Consider the following 20,929-nt stretch of genomic DNA (forward strand, 5'->3'; position numbering starts at 1 on the left):
CTCAGGGAGAGGAAGCAATGGTGAGAAACAGTTAAGGAGTCTATATGCTACCAGTCCTTCATTTAATCCCCAAGAGTTTCAGATCCTACGTATTCTCATTAAAGAGCAACTATGGACGTGGAGCAATAGATCTGAATGAAACAAAAGGTATAATCAATAAGTGACAAAATAATTTGTGGAATCAATTCAGGAGTATTGCAGTTCTGCTGGAAACCTTCCAAGAAGCAGTGATTCAATTGGTAGCTGTTTGTTTGATCCAACAAGACTCTTATTATTTTTCATTGCTTCTAAAAGTTGTCTTGCACTCATGGTTTGTGCTTTACAGGCTAATGTCACCGTTTCTTCATTTGTCATATGCACCTAAGGCATATTGACAGGTATTGCAGTTAACTGCATGGCTTAATGAGGTTTACTTAACGCCACCATAAAATGTGAACACATGCTCCTAAAGTTCATAAGGTGCAAGCTGATAGATGTTGCTGTGAAACTATCAACTAAATACAGCAACACGGCTTTATAATACATACAGAAAATTGCTTCCTATTAAAAGAAACCTTCTAGGTATGTATTGATTGCTTTTCATCTTCAAACTACACACTGTGAAATAATTGCCTTGTTTATTAATGAGAATTAATTAGACTTATTGCAGCATAGGGATATAGTTATTTTTGCCCAGTTAAAAGTGGCTTCTTTATTAGGGGACCAAAGTGAATATGGAGCCACCTTTTCAACTAATGAGTTTTTTATGGACAAATACAAACGACTGTTCTAAATGCAGTCCACAAGACAATCTATTGCAATTATATTAACTATGAACTACACTGAAGAACCTGCCCTGGGAATTCATAATCTGCTGAGCGTAATATTAACAGATACTAAAGACAAACATCATATTCTTGTATTAATGGACCAACCAGTTTGGATTGCTTTGACTTCCATTTGATACGTATTACAATTCTGGAAATCAGCCTATAGGACTATACAGAGGACTAGGAAGAGAGAATTATGTAATCTGCAACTCAGAACACTTTTGCTAGAGGTTTTTTTTTTGGAAATCTCTATCATAAACAACATTCAGTAATTCTGATGTCTATGTCCATTTTAGAAGAAGAATAAAGACCATTTTGGAATTTGAGGTATTTGTTGAAAATTAACATCAGCATCTTAATATGGAGGGTTTTTTTCTTTGGAAATCAGCATACTCCCACAATAAGACAAAGATTCCCACATTAAGAGAAAGGCTACCTTTATATAACATATTAACTTATGCTTAATATAATCTATTCAATTAATCCAATTTTATGGTTTGCACAACTCACTGAAGAAGACATAACACAAGCTGTGTCTGAACATCATCTTAAGCTGCAGTATGGGTAATTAATTTGTTTCCATGTATTGTGTGAACACAGCTATTATATGATTGGTTCAGTTTTGGCTGATTCTACTGCAGGAACTGTAGCCAATTCAGGCTGATACAATAAACCATGACTTAATAATCTTAGTTTAATGTTAGGTATAAGCCCCAGGCCTTCATAGAACAGCACATTATCCTCTCTTGGTTTTGCTGAGATAATGGAAGCAAAATAGACCCAAACTGGAATAATCTATCTCACCTATTTCTACTTGGATTTTTGATGAGGAAGTAGAAGAGTCATCTTTGTCAGTTATCCGTGTTTCCATTGCCAATTCGTCTGCAGGTAACAGTGGGGGACTTCCAGTGGGGCAACACGGCACAAGCCTTTCCTTATACAGTAAAAAGAATACTGCAATGGGGACAGGCAGCTAGAAAGCAATAGAAAAGAGAAAGGACAGTTAGCCAAGTAGACCTACGTTGTACTACATCCACTGTATAGGTTGTATGTTAGTTCTTCCACTGAGAGAGGCTGATCTGGAAATTCGTTGATGTTACTTGTGTGCATAGCATCATCTTTTCCCAGCATATACTAAGAGGAAGGGCACAGGTAGCATGATTACATATAGACAATTATAGCCTTCCTGCTTTTAAATCAATGTGTTGGAACAAAACGTTTTGCAACTGCAGGTTCTACTGGCAAGAATATTTTAAAAGTTGCCTTTACGAAGTTTCTTTTGCTACATTTTTATAAAGGGTTAAAAACGGAACAGGTTCCACTGGATTAGAACATATAGTGTAAGACAGCAATACTTTTTTAAAAATTTATTTAATTCAACTTGGATGTTGCCCAATTCCAAGTAACTTGGTGCAGCTAACAACATTGGCGCAAAACAACACAAAACTAATTACAACCCCCCAGTGGTTGTACCAGTTCTGTGAGCTTGTTGGACGTGGCGTGGCTTGTTGAGTGTGGCTTGTTGGGTATGGCAGGGGAAGGATATTGTAAAATCTCCATTCCCTCCCCACTCCTGGGGGACGGTTACTGCAAAATCCCATTCCCTCCACCCCACTAACCTGCTTTCCAGCTTTGTTCTCCTGGTCAGGGCAACAAAAGAAGAGCCCCGATCAGCTGGGACTCAGGAGGCAGAGAATAGATGGAGCGGTGCCAGTCAGAGGTGGTATTTGCTGGTTCGTTGAATTACTCAAAATTTGTGCTACCTGTTCTCCAGAACTGGTCAGAACCCACTGAATACCACCTCTGCAACCCCCCTCCACTGCTACTCCAAGATACAAAGAGGGTAATTCCATCTACCCTATCTGAAGCCCTGAGTAAATTGTCTGGTCTTTAAGAATGTCATCAGGGTAGGGACCATATTGATCTCAGGAGGGAACTCATTCCAGAAGATATACTTTCTCATTGCCAAAAGATGACACTATTTAATCAAGGAGACTTGAAGCATGTCCACTTGGTTAGCTCTTTCCAGCTAGGCAGACAACAAAGTTTGGTAATTCCCTGGATAACCAGGCTCCATGCCATGCAAGGTTTATAGGTTACAACCGACATCTTGAATCACACTTGGAAGCATACTGGCAACCATTATAGCCTGCAAAGCAGAAGTGTCACATAGGTATACTAAGACATGTCCATCACAGCCTGAGCTGCTGCATCCTGGACCAATGGAAGGTTCTGAATAGTATTCAAGAGCAACCCCATGTAGAATGTGTAGCGATAGTCAAACCATGAAGTGACGGAGTGAGTAACTGGCTGGAGGGATGACTGATCCAGGAAAGGGTGAACTGGTTCATGAAATGGAGCTGTGCAAAGGCCCCCTCCTGGTCTTCCACATCTATGGCATAAGATGGGCATATATGTAGTGCATAAAAATATACCTGAGCTTCAGCTGATCAATAGAGGAGATGCATTACAGCCATTATGAGTAGCGTGTTTGGCTCTCCAAACGACAAGCTGTAAAACTCAACCCAGATATAATATTTGACATGTTTTTTTTTTAAATCTTCTCAGTCAGATAGGTTATTTTTTTCACTTAAATTACATCATGCGTTTTAAACTAAACGTACTTCTCTGCTGAAGAAACAACATGCTGTTTCTCACTCTGCCAGCAGGTGACAGGCCAGGACCACAGATGCTAGCAATTCTGGTACCTGCAATGAAAATAGCTTTGCATTCTACATTAACACTGAGGCTTGTATTTAATGACTGCAACTAAATTGTGCATTCCATCTGGACAGGCATTATCAAAAGATTAGACATGGATCCCAGAAAGTTCCTGAGAACACTTCATCACTAGTACTTTTCATTCATTGCATTCAGATATATAAAAACAGCTTCCCTTTGTGGCTTTTGCCACAATATAAAATGGTTCTGTTAAATGCACACTGTTTTTGCTAAGCCTAGTGAAATATTATGCACAATGGCAGAGTAGAAGCTGTATCTGAAAGTAATTAATGTTAATTGAAGCTATCTTTTTCCTGTCCCGTCTGATGATGGTGACTGCTAGAGCATTCATAATTAATGAGTGATTGCTCTAAGTTTTTTTTTTTTTTCTGTCTGTGACTTAAGAGAGCTGTAAATCCACGTTTCCTGATTTTTGTTGGCTCACAGAGTTATTTCAAGGTATGGAGCATTCTCTCCCTGCCTGCTCCCTTCTCCTCAACTGAATTCATTTAAAAGGTCTCTATTGTTCATAGAACAATAGAAACAAGAACAGCTAGTTCAGCCCCATGGAAGAAAAACATTTTCCTTTAATAGTTAGAATCTTTCCGGAGGTCAGGACCAGTTTGTGTTAATGGCAAATTTGCTATGAAAGTAAGAACAGCAAAAACAGATGCATATTTCACAGATCATTTGAACAATGCCAAGCCATAAAATATTGGGCAAACACTCTATGTTACGTGTTGGGCTATTCCTATATGAGTGGAATAACAGTCCACTTGCAGATGGATGCAAGGATGAATGGGAGCAGTGGTTCAGTGTATGTGAGACTTACAAAACTGAGGAAGGCCAGTCCATGTAGCTATTATCTTGGCTGCAAGTTTGAAGGAGTTTGCCAAACAAGATCAACATAGCATATAAAATAATTTAGAGCAAGTTCCAGATAGCAACAATCTGAATCATGTATTATATACAAGAACTCATAGCAATCCAAAATCAAATAACTGAAATGGTGTTAATGGCTGTCCCATATTACATATTCCCCTCCATTGGTAAAATCAGGCAAATTGTCTTGGTAAAGTGCAGTATTTTGCTAAGTGGGTTCAAAGCTGGGTCCTTTTCAAGAAGAAGAAATAGCTCACAGGGACAAAGAATCAGATGTTTGCAATAGTTTTTCTTCAAACATGCTAAGTAAATAGCACTGACTTCAGATACTGACGTCACCACCAAACTTACCCTGTCCTCAAATCCACAATTGCTTTTCATTTCTGATGGACTGATGTGAAGAAATATTCATCTTCATTGCTGCCATCATAATTCATGTCATAAGTTTCCATTGAATTGGAAAGAACAAGAACTGTCCATCTTTTCAGTCTGAAGCAGTACTACTAGAAGTTATGGGACTGACATATTTTATAAATTATAAGTTGTTGGAGCTGCCAGTTTAAAGAAGCCTTTCTCTAATCTCTGATTCTGTTCGACTTGTTTCTAATCTCCTTTTGCAGATCAATTACCTGGACCGCAACATTTACAATAATATTCCAACATTACATAAAACTATTGTGGGAAGGATACATATAGTCCTTGCTTAATGACCAGTTGCTTAACGAATGTTCAAGGTTACAATGAAGTTCCTCAGAATTACTTACAACCCATTTTTGAAGTTCCAATGGCAATACAAACCCTGTAGCCATGTGTGATCGCATTTTAGGCACTTGGCGATCAGCTCTCATTTGCAATCATTTCTATCATCTCCCAGTCCATAACCATAATTTTTGGCAGTTTTTGCTAGTTTCCATTGTTTACCTCTGATTTCTGGCAAAAAACACCAATTTGAAAAAATGGATTTTGTTTAATGAGCACGTTTTCTTAATGGCCGCGGCATTCACTTATTGACTGTGGCATTTGCTTATTGACTGCTGGAAAAGCAGTTGTAAAATTGGGCACGGTCACATGGAAACCCGCTCATCATGACTTATGAGCATAATTCCTGGTTCACTTATAGTCGTAAGTTGAGGATCATTTGTACAGATAGTAAGGGTCTATACTGTAAATTGGAAATGAATAAATAAACCCATAGGAAGGAATTGCAATAAGAAACTTGTTTGTGGTGTTCCCATTTCTTTCTTTCCAAGGTTTGGTTTTTAATTAAAGTGACTATGAAAACTATATCTGGTTCATTTCCTTATTATCCCACCCCCATGCTGGAAACATCTGAAAATAGTGATGTTAAGATATTTTTATCCACCATACATCCAAGAACAATGTATTCCTGTTCCTTTTCTCTGATTGTTTTCTAATAGCATACCTTTGGTGTCTGCTTATTTACAATCTATGAGGTCAAACTATGAAGACCAAATGCTGAACTCAGTAGGGCTCTGGTCTCTGCAGCAAAACTCTTCTTATGTAGGAGAGAGAGAAAATAGCCTGAGGTCAATCAGAGACTCTCATGAAACAAGAGACTGGAAGATTGCTAGGCCTATTTTAACACTCTCTGCCAGGGGTCTCCAACCTTGGCAACTTTAAGCCTGGTGGATTTCAACTCCCAGAATTCCCCATTTTAACACTCTCTGCCAGGGGTCTCCAATCTTGGTAACTTTAAGCCTGGCGGACTTCAACTCCCAGAATTCCCCATTTTAACACTCTCTGCCAGGGGTCTCCAACCTTGGCAACTTTAAGCCTGGCGGACTTCAACTCCCAGAATTCCCCATTTTAACACTCTCTGCCAGGGGTCTCCAATCTTGGCAACTTTAAGCCTGGCGGACTTCAACTCCCAGAATTCCCCATTTTAACACTCTCTGCCAGGGGTCTCCAATCTTGGCAACTTTAAGCCTGGCGGACTTCAACTCCCAGAACCCCCATTTTAACACTCTCTGCCAGGGGTCTCCAACCTTGGCAACTTTAAGCCTGGCGGACTTCAACTCCCAGAATTCCCCATTTTAACACTCTCTGTCAGGGTCTCCAATCTTGGCAACTTTAAGCCTGGCGGACTTCAAGTCCCAGAATTCCCCATTTTAACACTCTCTGCCAGGGGTCTCCAACCTTGGCAACTTTAAGCCTGGCGGACTTCAACTCCCAGAATTCCCCATTTTAACACTCTCTGCCAGGGTCTCCAACCTTGGCAACTTTAAGCCTGGCGGACTTCAACTCCCAGAACTCCCCATTTTAACACTCTCTGCCAGGGGTCTCCAACCTTGGCAACTTTAAGCCTGGCGGACTTCAACTCCCAGAACCCCCATTTTAACACTCTCTGCCAGGGGTCTCCAACCTTGGCAACTTTAAGCCTGGCGGACTTCAACTCCCAGAATTCCCCATTTTAACACTCTCTGCCAGGGGTCTCCAATCTTGGCAACTTTAAGCCTGGCGGACTTCAAGTCCCAGAATTCCCCATTTTAACACATTGCAAGTGAAAAGACACAATTGCTTCAAAAACGTAGATGCTGCCTTAGTCGTTGTTTCGAGTTGCTTTTGAAAGGTAGCCTTAGAGTCTGTTACAAGAACCTAAATAAGAGGGGATTAAGGAAACAATTGCTGTAGTTAGATCTTCCTCTCTCAGAAAAATTACTGTAAAGCTCCCATACCAATAAAAGTACCGCTTGACTTTGAACAAAAATAAAAATAAATCTCTGAAAATCTTAAGGGTGGCACTTTTAAAGACATAATCTTGTCCCGTCACTGAATTTGCTCTTCCTACAACTCAAGTAAAAATTCTTCTACCTCCATCTAAGTATTCTACAAACACAACTGTTTAATTCTCTTCTTCCTCTGAATTTTGCTTATCTTTCACCTTTAATTCTTACGGTTAAATGATGCTGATCAGCCAATTTGGCTTCTACTGCTGGTTTAACTGCCAAGATACATATGGCCAGAGCCAAAACACTTTATTGCAGGATCTCACAATTTGCTTTTAGAGTGACATTGGTAATGTGGCTCTGTTGCTTAATAACAAACCATGGCCCTGGATTTACCAGCCTACCAGAAGGCGAAACAAGCAGTACCTTCAGAATCATTTTTGTGTTATGTTTCACTAATGCTCTGCCTACAAGGCTAACATCTTTGCACTCATGTAGCATAAATAGGGAATGCAAACAATGGATTCCCCTATTATCCCAGCAGAGATAAACTGAACTTCAACTCCCATCAACCTCCAGACACTATAAATCCAACAAATCTGGAGGAGACTGGGAAACTGTTAAATGCCTTCACAGCAGAGACTCTACTTCAAAGCAGTCTTCCCCCTCCCTGTGGATTTGGTGGATTGTTGCAACATTCCACATAACAAATAGTAATATCTTATATGACCTACCATGGGTCTGAGCGAATTTTTCAAATCGGATCAAATAGATGCTGCCTTAATCGTTGTTTGAGTTGCTTTTGAAAGGTAGCCTTAGAGTCTGTTACAAGAACCTAAATAAGAGGGGATTAAAGGAAACAATTGCTGTAGTTAGATCTTCCTCTCTCAGAAAAATTACTGTAAAGCTCCCATACCAATAAAAGTACCGCTTGACTTTGAACAAAAATAAAAAATAAATCTCTGAAAATCTTAAGGGGTGGCACTTTTTAAAGACATAATCTTGTCCTGTCACTGAATTTGCTCTTCCTACAACTCGAGTAAAATTCTTCTACCTCCATCTAAGTATTCTACAAACACAACTGTTTAATTCTCTTCTTCCTCTGAATTTTGCTTATCTTTCACCTTTAATTCTTACGGTTAAATGATGCTGATCAGCCAATTTGGCTTCTACTGCTGGTTTAACTGCCAAGATACATATGGCCAGAGCCAAAACACTTTATTGCAGGATCTCACAATTTGCTTTTAGAGTGACATTGGTAATGTGGCTCTGTTGCTTAATAACAAACCATGGCCCTGGATTCACCAGCCTACCAGAAGGCGAAACAAGCAGTACCTTCAGAATCATTTTTGTGTTATGTTTCACTAATGCTCTGCCTACAAGGCTAACATCTTTGCACTCATGTAGCATAAATAGGGAATGCAAACAATGGATTCCCCTATTATCCCAGCAGAGATAAACTGAACTTCAACTCCCATCAACCTCCAGACACTATAAATCCAACAAATCTGGAGGAGACTGGGAAAGCTGTTAAATGCCTTCACAGCAGAGACTCTACTTCAAAGCAGTCTTCCCCCTCCCCTGTGGATTTGGTGGATTGTTGCAACATTCCACATAACAAATAGTAATATCTTATATGACCTACCATGGGTCTGAGCGAATTTTTCAAATTGGATCAAATAAATAGTGAATGAATAAGCAGCTTTTGCTTCTCAAACAGTTTAGGTGTTATTACTCCTCTGGCCAGTGAGAAGGAATTGACTGATATCAATACTGATATCATGTTACTGATAACTACTTCACCTATCTATCTCCGGGAAATAGTTATTGATCAACACACTAGTATAATTTGACCCATTAAGAAGCTGTGTAATCAGCACAAGAAAACATCCCTATGGTTAGTTTTCAATCAATCATTAGAAGAAAGGGTTTACCTTATTTTGTCAAGATTCTCCCCCAGCCTTATTCCACTGCTTTTGAGAAAAATCTGCTGAAGGGAAAATTTTAGCAGATGAATCCCCATTCCATTTCCACCCTATCACATAGAAATTGTCAGGGAACTATTGAAAGAATGTATGGAGGACCAAATCAAAAGGCTTTTCAATCTGAAAAGTCTTTGTTTAGTGTCCTACCTCTATAGGAGACCCTGGATCCAATCTATCACATAGTCTAGCTCCTTTTCTATTTTCTGTGTGTGCAATAGTGTGTTTCTTTAAACTGCAATTCAGAGATTGCACGCTAACATTTCCCACAGAAGATACCCCGTCCATATTTTCTACCACAGAAGAAATGAAATCTAGGACAAACTGCAGCTAACACTAGAAGATCACAAAGAAACCAAGGAATAATATTTAAGAATATGATGGGATGGATGGATGAAGGTGCAGGAATTTGATCACAGTAGCAATCCAATGGGAAAAGAGGTATTTAAGTTCATGACAGAGCCTTTCACAATAAGCTTTATATTGTGTCAGGGTAATATAATTTCCCACCACAGGATGGGGTCGGGAAATTTATAATGTTCCAAATATTGTTAAAATACATTTCTCAGCATCCCTCATTATTGCATATTACTTGTTAGCAGTGCTGGGTTTTTTATCCAAGCTGGATGATGCTTGGTTGCAAATGCTTACCCTAAAAGATGGCGGAGCAGGGAATGCGAGAAGTCTTCTAGCATTATGTGAACTTTTAGGAAAACAATCTTTTGGAATTCTTTTGAATTTTATATTCCAGAATTCAAGATCAATTCATCCAAAGAACTCAGGGCATATTCATCACTTAATACACAAAAACATTTTAAGGCACACATTCAGTGTTAGTATTATTGCTAGAAGATTTGTCACAAATTATCTATCAGAAAAAAGATCACACACAAATCACTTCAAAGTTAGCGTAGTTAGCAGTTGTCACTATTTTCCACTTCATTCATTTATGTTCTCCTTTACTCAAGAAGTAGGTGTGATAGAAATCACATCATATAAAAACCTTGTCACTTTTTAACAGTGCTACAATTATAATTTTCATTAACCAAGTTCATTGGGTAGCTCCGGGCCAATCTAATAATGCTTTTTGGACAATTAATACAGGAGCCCTGGTCGTGGAGTGGTAAAAGTGCAGTATTGCAGGCAAACTCTGGCCAGGGCCTGTAGTTTGTTCCTGACCAGGTCAAGGGTGATTCAGTCTTCATCCTTCTGAGGTTGGTAAATGAGGTGTAAGGCCTCCAAGTTGGCCATCCTTTCTTGTTGACCAACTATTCAAAACAGATGGATGTGATTTATTGTGTTAAATAATAAGCACTGGATTGCAAAAGTGTTGCTCTGCCTGACATGCTGTCCCCACTAATTCCTCAGTATTTGGTCTTTCGTCTTTGAATCCTGAAACATCCGTAGCATTTCTCTGATTAAAAAGAATACATAAACCATACATTTTATATTTATTTTGTGCCTATGTGTAAGTATCACCCAATGCAGGTATCCCTCATACCAATCCCACATATTTTCTTACACTTTACAGAATTTCACACTGCATTTTCACACCCTGCCAACTCTATCACCATATTGTTTAATTTGAAAAAAAAACCCACTTTCCCTTTTGATAAAGAATATTCATTTCTTATGTTCTACCAGCTCCATATGTTTTGCTCATCTACATCATATTTGGCATGTAAAGTAGATCTGTCTTATATTTCCCAAGAGAGGCAGAAAATAGAAGCTCTGCCACCCACCCAAGTGCTGGAAAACCTTGCAGAGGCTGTGAAGTATTAAAAAATGTACAAGCACATTGCAGTTTTAAGTTTTGCATTATCAGAGCAGAGAATCATAACAAGCTATTTCCTCCAGTAACAGGTCTTATGAGACTGTCACCCAGGAGAAGTTAGAGTTTTCTAACTAGTAGGGGTTCTTTTTTGCCTCTTTTAAAACTAAGAAGCCAACAAGTACATTATAAAAGAGAAAAGAAATAACTTTTCTCAACACGAGGCCTGTTCAACTCAATGATGCCTATGACAGGATTGTGCAGATGTCAACCTCACAGCCCAGATTTTGGCTCTCAAGAGGTCTCCTCCTGCCCAGGATCTCTACTGGAGTCACACTGGTTAGTTTCTTATTCTCAGGAAGCAAGAAGCAGGAACAGAGCAGAGAAACTGGCAGACAGAAAGTCAGTCAGCTACAAGTGACAATTAGAAAGGATTTTTGTCAATATTTGTCATCTACAACTTATCTTTCCTCATTTAGCAAAATGGCAGTAGTTTCCCAAATCTCATTGTAAATACTGGTTCAGAATACAGGTAGTCCTCAATTTACAACAGTTCCTTCAGTGACCGTTCAAAGTTACAATGGCACTGAAAAAAGTGACTTATGACCGTTTTTCATATTTACAATCATTGCAGCATTTTGATCATCACATGATCAAAATCCAGTTGTTCAGCAACTGGTTCATATTTATGACAGTTGCAGTGCCCCAGGATCACCTTCTAACAAACAAAGTCAAGGAGAAGCCAAATTCACTTAACAACCTAGTTACTAACTTAATAACTGCAATGATTCATTTAATAACTGTGCAATAAAGAAGATCGTAAAACGGGGCAAAACTCACTTAACAAATGTCTCAGTTAACAGAAATTTTGGGCTCAATTATTGTCATTAAGTCGAAGAGTACCTGTATAACAATTTTCCAAGCATATAACATGATAAGATTATAACCTACTCATATATGAAACTTATAATAGGAAGACTACAACAGTGTGATTTGCCCTTCCTTTAAATGCCCATTTCCACCAAAAGTCTTTTGTTGTACCTAATGAAAAAGACATAACAACTTGGGGCAATATTCTAATAAATTTTGGAAATGACTCAATACAAAATAATGTTTTATCACATCTGGTAGACATGTTTAAAAACCCCAAATTATTGGAACGGTATACATAATACAATGCTGAAAAAACTCTGGGATTTAAATTTGAAATGAAGCCACAAATTTTCTTACTTTCTTAGAAAACAATCACCATAATTTAATGAAATATATGCTTACAGCACCAAGAATAAATCTTGCCCCACGCAGGAAGCAGCATACAATTCCAACAATGTGTGACTGGAAACTCAAATTTGGAGAATATGAAGTGATGGCAAAACTAACAGTATATATTCATAATTGAGGTTTAACCAAATTTAGGCAGGAATGATTTCCCTATTTGCAATATATTTCACAGCATGGCAATTACAAGCCCTACAGTCTGGCTTCCCAGAGAACCTAAATGTTTACAAGCACAGTAAATCAGCATATGAAGAAAAAGGGAAAAGTTAGAAATTCAACAGTTACTTTCCTTCTTCCTTTTTTTGGTTTTTTTAATTGTTGCTAAATTTGCTTATCTATTCCCTCTCTTCTCCTGTAGGCCAGACAAGGAATAATGGATGGAAACTGAACAAGGAGAGATTTAACCTGGAAATAAGGAGAAACTTTCTGACAGTGAGAACAATCAGCCCATGGAACAGCTTGCCCTCGGAAGTTGTGGGAGCAACTTCTCATCACTTGAGACTTTCAAGAAGAGATTGGACTGCCATTTGTCAGAAATGGTGTAGGGTCTCCCGCTTGGGCAGGGGATTGGACTAGATGACCTACAAGGTCCCTTCCAACTCTGATTATCTGTTTAGTAATATTTAAAACTATTAAGTAACACTATGATGATGACTTTGACACTAAGTAGTCAGCTCAAGAATGAAAGTTTTACTGTACAACAAATATTTTGATGCAATCAGCAGCAGCTTTCTTTTTCTAATGTTATATTCAGTTTTGGTTGAAAGTTATCTTTCTAAAATTATCATCCTAAATTGTAATAAATATTGATATAATATTTCATTTTACTTTATTTCCACAGTCTCAGTTATCTAAATAATGGAGTATCAATCCTTAATTAATACTGCATAACTATAATTGTACTGAAACAATACAATGCATTAAGAATTGCAAAACATATTAATAAAAAATATCAACCCACCACCAACTCCCCCCCCCCAAATTTGGAACAAAAGCCCCACTATCTTTTTTGCTGGAGTTTAACCTGTGTATTGCCATAATAGCAATGTCTGCGGCCATTTCAATATCCTCTTTTATGTTTATTCATACAGCACAACATGCGTGCAGTTAGTGAGAAAAGACAAATTTAATTCCTCCCTTTCTGCCTGCCCTCCCCAACCTCTCATAAAAAAGCAAAGCTCCCATTGGTATGACTGACTGGGTACAGGGTAGATTTACTTAAATTCCTCTGTCCATTCAGTGTAGACACTGATTGGCGCGCTGACAGCAGTGACCTTACTCCACACTTGCCACCAACCTTCCAAATGGCCTCTTTGTCACCTCCAAGTTGCCAATTAATGTACCCTCTTATTGTCTGTAACCAGGGCAGACCCACATCCACTGCTTCACCCTTGCCATGCCATTTAAATTCTCAGTAGTACACCAACTTTAGAGTAAGTCTCCATGAACTGAGTGGTATTCACTATATGATGTAAACATGTACGTTCATTAAGGTTAATAAAAATAAAAGAAATACCCACATAAAAGATAGGGGACTGCAAGGGAACATATAACTTCAGGCTGTTCTATCAACCTGTATTGATAGTTCTAACAAGCTCAAGGCTGAGTGGAGACTGAAATCAGCAAACGCCCTCTTGAAATGGTAACTGATCATGAAAAACATCAGTCATTAACTAGTCCTCCTACTTCCAGACTTTCTTCCTTGAAATGTGGAATTTTATTAACAAGGGAAACTAGGAAAAATGTCAATTAATCTAACTGGACTCTATAAAAGAGGAAGAAAAGGCAGCGACTGTTTCAGAAAGGACTGAGGAGGATTATGAATTTGTTTCCTGGTTTAGCAAGATTTAAATATCAGGCAAAGTATGGTTCTTCGGTAGCAAGCCATTTGGGCAATCTATTCCTTGTCAATCTGATAATTTCTGCAGAAGCAGAACACTCTATTGAATGTTGCTTTTATGCTCATGGCCTCTCGAAACGCGATAACTCAAAAGTAAAGCTTTAAATTTTATCTGTGCCCCATAGTTCATATGACTGTAATATTTGGACAAAGGATAATGGCGGAAACATTTTGAGAAGATTGATCTGCCAGAATGTCAAAAAAAATTGCAACCTGGAATCAGAAGCTTCTACTTGCATTACTCTGAAGATGTGTATGAACATTATACATGGAACGAACCATTGACTATGAAGGTGGCCATACTTACGTTGATCAGAGCTATAATCCAGAAAGCATAAGACACTCTGGTCAGTCCTTTTATGGGTAGGTCATAATGTGTCAGGTTCCCTGGATGATGTGGGACCAACGACTTCCGGATGTGAGGGAGGTTGCTACTACCACTGGCTGTGCCATTTGCCAGGATGCAATTGGTGTCTGATAGAAAAGGGTCAGCTATCAGAGGACTTAGCAGGGCACCAAAGCCCACAAAAAAATGAAGGGCCTACAGAGAATAACAAAGAGAAAAGCTGGTTAACTACTCTCAGACTGTGATATCCAACATTGCCAGTAACAAATCTGGCCAGATGAAATGAATAGGGTTCAGAATGAATTAATAGTTTATCACTAAATTCATCTGGGTTCTAGAGACAGGTTGTGGAAGGCTGTATGCACAGTTAACTCTGCAATAAACTTCATATGCTACCCAAGTGCTCTTGACATTTTGCTCCTCCTATGCGAGAGACTGGGACTATAGACATATCCTATACCACAGAAGAATCAGAGGATAAGTCAGCACAATTATGATGCTGACTTGAGGTGTGATGCAAATCAATATTGTAACTCTGTTCAATGTAACATGCTAAACCATATTATGGTTTGGTTTATTATATCAGCTAAACTAGATAATTGCTTAAGATTATGATGGAGTAGGAATAATTTAATCTCATTTTATAGCTGTGGCTTGCTATAGATTAACTTGCTTTAACCATAGCTAGTATGTTACCCAAGATAGGATTAATGGCTAGGTTATGGCTAAGCAAAGATTAATCCTCCAGGAAAATGTTGTAACATGTCTCTATCTTTTGGTAGCAGAAGATGAGATTGTGGTAAAATGGTTACTATAGAATGATAGTTTCCCAAGCCAAAGATATGTTTTAACAGCTTCATATGTAACATTAACATGATTTGAATGGGGTGTGCAAGAAAGAGGGAAGTATCTATTTTAGTAAATGGGAACATGATAAGAACTCTAAAATATAAAAAAACTGACAAAATATATAGAAATATGTATACAAAACTGACAAAAGAAGCGGTATATAAGTCTAAATGCTATTATTATTGCTAAAATGTATCCACAGATTAACTTCTATTGATAAAGGATTGTACATTCATTATTCTAACACAATGAAGTACTTACATCTTGTCTTACTTATTCAGAAACAAGTTATAAATTGATACACTCAATTCTATTGCTCCTGAGGCTCATGTTCTGGTACTCTTGATTGGTCTGAATGCCAGATCAACATTGAAATGATTGCATTAATTCATTATGTGCAGCATTCCTTAGTTCTAAATCATGCTTCTGTTTGAAGCCAACATGCCTTTACTTCTAGTTTTGCATCCAAGTGTTAATCTGGGGAGAAGGACGGTATAGGGCACATATCTTCTTCTTCTTCTATATATAAAATGGAGATAAGAAGTCCCTGTGGATTTTTCTCTGCTAGTTGTTGCCAAATACAGGGGGGCGGGGTGTTCATCTCCATTTCAAAGTTATTGACCCAGTGCTGTCCAAAGATATTTCTGCAGTCATGTGGCCAGCATGGTGTCACACAGCACTGTTACTTTCCCACCAATATATTTACTTTTATAAATATACTTTTAATATATTATAATAAAAGTATTATAAATAATACTTTTAATATATTTACAATTGATCTATTTGTATTTGCATACTTATATCTTACAACAGAAACTGAAAGGAAATGAAAATATTATATTCCAAAATGCAACATGGAGGGTGCAGAAAAGAAAATATACAGGTATTTGGGACACAAGAGAAAGCCAGAGATGCCCAGATGCAGCAGCATTTACCATTTCTAATCACAGATTTTGCTCTAACTGCTCTAATATAGTATTTAGGAAAATTCTGTCTTTTTGAAGTTTGAGGCTTCCCCTCCATGTTGCACTGATTTTGACTCTGAAGATAATAAACCATCCAAGCTCAGTACAAAATGAAAATGTTCTTCCTTCTCCCTAGCATAAAAATGGGACTCAGTTTACTTATCTTCATATTTCCCTATCAGAGAAAAACATTCCTCATCACGGCAAGTACAAGGGAGCCTTGAACAGTTATGAACCAATGGAGAAGGAGGGGAATACAAGCAAAACAAGCAGGGGTGCAAAATTAGGCCCGGCATCCACCAGTCTCCTTCTCACCTGCAGGAAGACCGCTGAATCCTTCTGATAAATCTTCACCAGCTGCATATTGGAAAGTGTGTCGATACACCCCATGGCCAGCCCAGCCACAGCCATGACCACCGCAAGAACCACCACATTGTGACAGACAGGGATGATGGCAAAAACCACAGAAATAGCCAGGGATGAAGCAAAGAGAGCGAGCAGAGAGTGTGCCAATCTGGAAAAAGAAAAGGCACAAGTTATTTATGTTGCTGTATCATAGGCCAGTCATAATATGAGGATTGCTAGATCTGTTTCCACTTCCAGCATTTTTAGTATTCAAAGGGGGTATATGTTTTAACTTCTCCTACTTGTTCATCAGTAGAATTATGTCTAGCTTTAATTGACTAATGCTTATTATGAATCTGACAGAAGACAGTGCCACGTAATGTAATTGATATCATGATATATGTGGAAAACAAATCCTTCCCACCAAATTTCAAATGTGGTAAACAATACATCAAATAGGATAGATTTCATTCTAGAAAGATTATAATAAGGCAGGACAATCTAAAGATCACTTACATGGAACTTCTTATAAATAACTGATTCTGAAAGGACTTGCCATATCCAGCTAGGCCCCAAATTCGAGCTTGGTATTGATTACACAGGAATGAAAAATACATATAAAAATAGGAGCAGCAAGCAAAAAAAACAACAACGGCTAAGTGCTAGTGATGTGTCAGCAACAAGCTCAGAGCTATAAAAGCAATACCTCTGGGATACAAAAAGAGCTCGTTGGGGAATAAATATGCAGATGCTAATAACTAGGAACGGGCAGTATGCCAAAACTGAAATGCTACACATGAGTCTTGTAGAAGAACAGCTACCTTCTGCCCTCAACTAGTCTACAAACACAATGAGAAGTTAAACATTAATTGCAATTTCTAAGTTCTTTAGGACATCATCAACAGCTATATGGTGTAGGAGCAGATTCATATAAAACCCTTTCCTCTTTATTCAATTATCTGATTTAGTGGTTTCTATGAATTGGAGGCTCAAATACACTAACTGAACAAATGATCTGAACTCATACAACATACTGACATATCTATACTAAGTCATCCCCCAATCCCCCTCTCCCAACAGACCTAATCAATTTTAAAATTAAACATTGGACCACCAAAGAGTTAAAAGTAATTAATAGACCAAGCAAGGAGCTCGGGACTGGATCTTCTTTTAACTTACTGAAGTTCATTTCCTAAATTATGATGGTGGGATTGGCTAAGGGAAGACCAAAGGACATGTGAGATTAAGGGATAAAGAAAGGAAGGAATACAAGGAAAGGGGAGGAGCAATCAATCATGATGGTTTTTCTTTTGTTTAGAGATATAAATTTGTTATTAGTGCATTCAGCACAAGGTGAAAAGATTTAGCATCATATATTATATTAGAAAGAAGTAAACTTCAAGAAACATACAAAACAGGATATATAGAAAAAATATTTTGACAAACAATATCTTGCAGCAGTAACAAATTATTTAGAGGGGTTGAAATTCTATTTAAAGCTAATATACTTTTAAAGTAAGGGAAACACTTGGGAGTTTTATTTTTGTTAAAGAGAAATTGGACAATAAACCGGTCCCATAAACATTTGCTTCCATATGTGTTGAATCAGAAGCATATCAACTTCTACAGAAGCTAGTGAAACAGTTATTAAGATCTGATATGGGGAGTCTGATATGGAGAAAACCTGAATATAATTTTTATTTATTTATTGTATTAATCAAATATAGATGCCCATCTCACCAAAGGAGACTATTATACTGGTACTAAGAAGGAGAAAATAGAAATGGTAAAAATTGTAAAATATTTTTATATCAATAATTATTGAAAATTATGCAAACAAAATGATAAAAACAAGAATTAATCCCTAATCAAATTTAAATCGTATTACTCAAACGGATATAAGTCCTTCTTAAAAATATACTACATAGTGTATAGGATATCTAAATTTTACTAACTCAAATTAAGCAAAACCCAATCACTCAGAAACATATAATTGAGAATTCATTATTTTACTGAGATAGGCAAGATTTTATGTTTCATAAATGACAAAATGAATACAAGTAGTCCTGCTTAATGATGATAAGTAGGATTGGCAGTTCTGTTGCTAAGCAATGCAGTAATAAAGTATGCCATCAAATGATCATTCCATCTAAGGAGAGCAGTTATGGCAGTCCCAGCTGTTGTCATTAGATGAACCCCATGTGGTCACAAAGTCCACAGTCACATGATAACCATTTATGATCTCCTGCCAGCTTCCTCATTGACTTTCCTTTTTGGAAGCCAGCAGTGGAGTTTGCAAATAGCAATCATGTGACCTTTGGACATTGTAGTTGTTGAGCATCTGAATTTATTTTATTTTATTTATTTATTTATTTTATTTGATTTGCCAATTGTTTACAAGATAATAAGTATAAGTGTATACATAGTTGTGAATACATGAAATTGGGTACATATAAGAAAAATAAAAAGAAGAATAAGAGAAACAATAGGACAGGGACGGTAGGCACGTTGGTGCGCTTATGCACGCCCCCTACAGACCTCTTAGGAAAGGGGTGAGGTCAATAGTAGACAGTCTAAGGTTAAAGTTTTTGGGGTTTGGGGAAGAAACTACAGAGTCGGGTAGAGTATTCCAGACATTGACCACTCTATTGCTGAAGTCGTATTTCCTGCAATCAAGTTTGGTGCGGTTAACTTTGAGTTTGTATCTATTGTGTGCTCTTGTGTTGTTATGGTTGAAGCTGAAGTATTCATTGACAGGTAGGACATTGCAATGTATGATTTTATATACCATGCTTAAATCAGACCGAAGACGGCGTAATTCAAGGTTTTCTAGTTCTAGAATTTCAAGTCTGGTGGCATAAGGTATTTTACAAAGTAGAGGAGTGGAGAACTCTTCTTGTGAAATATTTCTGGACTTTCTCAATTGTGCTAATATCAGATACGTAATGTGGGTTCCAGACTGATGAACTGTATTCGAATATTGGTCTAGTAAATGTTTTGTATGCTCTGGTTAGTAGTGTGATATTACCAGAGAAAAAGCTACGTAGGATTAGGTTAACAACTCTTAATGCCTTTTTGGCTATGTAGTTGCAGTGGGCTCTAGCACTTAGATCATTAGAGGTGAGTATTCCAAGGTCCTTTACAGAGCTTGGGTCATCAACAAGATCTTGACTATTCAGCTTGTATTTTATTTTCTGATTTTTTTGCCAATATGTAAGACAGAGCATTTATTTGTTGAGATTTGAAGTTGCCATTTGTTTGACCATTCTGATACATAGTCAAGATCTTTTTGTAGGGTAGCAGTATTGTCTGTGGTATTGAACAGCTTTACATCATCAGCGAAAAGAATGCAATTGCTCTTAATATGATCACAGAGGTCATTTATGTAGAGTATGAAGAGAGTTGGTCCTAGAACACTGCCTTGGGGGACACCACTATTGACAGGTACAGAATTTGATAGGACGCTCCCAATTTTGACCATTTGTTGTCTGTTTGCCAGGAATGCTTCTATCCAGTTATTCAGTTGTCCAGAGATACCATAGGATTTTATTTTTAGGAGTAGTTTGTCGTGTACCACTGAATCAAAGGCTTTACAGAAGTCTATGTAGATTGCGTCTATTGCTTTGCCCTGGTCGAGTTGTGTCGTCCATATGTTTTTGCAGTGTAAGAGTTGCAGATTACAGGATAGTTTTTTTCTGAAACCAAATTGTTTATTGGAGAGTAGGTTGTTTGTCTCTAAGTGGAGGATGATGGATTGGTTAATAATTGATTCCATGACTTTACAGGTGACGCAGCATAAGGAGATTGGTCTGTAATTTTCAACTAGGCTTGGGTCTCCCTTTTTGAAGATGGGGATGACTGTGGCTTGTGACCATAGGTTAGGCAAGGAGCTGGTCCTGAAAGATTTTTCAAAGATTATGCTTAGAGGTTTGGCTATAGCAGTGGATAGCTTTTTTAAGAAGTAGGCACATATTCCATCCGGTCCAATAGATAGAGATGGTTTTAGATTGCGTAGTGCTTTTTCAACATTGTCTTCTGTAAAATCGATATGTATTAGATCATTGTTGTTATCTGTGGTACGGCTAGGAAATACTGGGCATGATCCGTTGCTGTTTACAAATACTGAGCCGAAGAATGTGTTAAAGAGGTTGGTACATTCTGGGGATGCTGCAATGGCCACAATTTATCATACAGACTGTAATTCAATGCTGTTGTAACTTCAAACCATCACTTAATGAGAGTCCTGTCCTTAGCCAACATCACACAAATACACGAAAGCATAGGTTTGTTCTCTTCACTAAATAAGGCTTGCAAATACATACATTTGCAGTATAGAGACAAGTTGCCTCCAGACATTCAGCAAGCCTGGCTTATGAGTTTTCTAAATCAAAGTG

At 37.9% G+C, this 20,929-nt stretch overlaps 1 protein-coding gene across 1 annotated transcript in view; it reads right to left on the reverse strand.

Moving 5' to 3' along the window:
• The window catches only part of SLC60A1 (solute carrier family 60 member 1), a 49,655-nt gene that overhangs the window by 9,538 nt on the left and 19,188 nt on the right, over positions 1–20,929 (reverse strand). Inside the window, exons 2-4 of the mRNA XM_026676829.2 lie at positions 16,506–16,704; positions 14,338–14,571; positions 1,614–1,782 (exon numbers count right to left, since the gene is read on the reverse strand). Coding sequence (XP_026532614.1) covers positions 1,614–1,782; positions 14,338–14,571; positions 16,506–16,704 — 602 coding nt within the window. The remainder of the gene's footprint in view (positions 1–1,613; positions 1,783–14,337; positions 14,572–16,505; positions 16,705–20,929) is intronic.

This window comes from Notechis scutatus, chromosome 3, assembly GCF_049901735.1.
Source record: "Notechis scutatus isolate UNSWTSFEM ecotype Mainland chromosome 3, rNotScu1.2, whole genome shotgun sequence".
In the NCBI taxonomy this organism is placed as follows: domain Eukaryota; kingdom Metazoa; phylum Chordata; class Lepidosauria; order Squamata; family Elapidae; genus Notechis; species Notechis scutatus.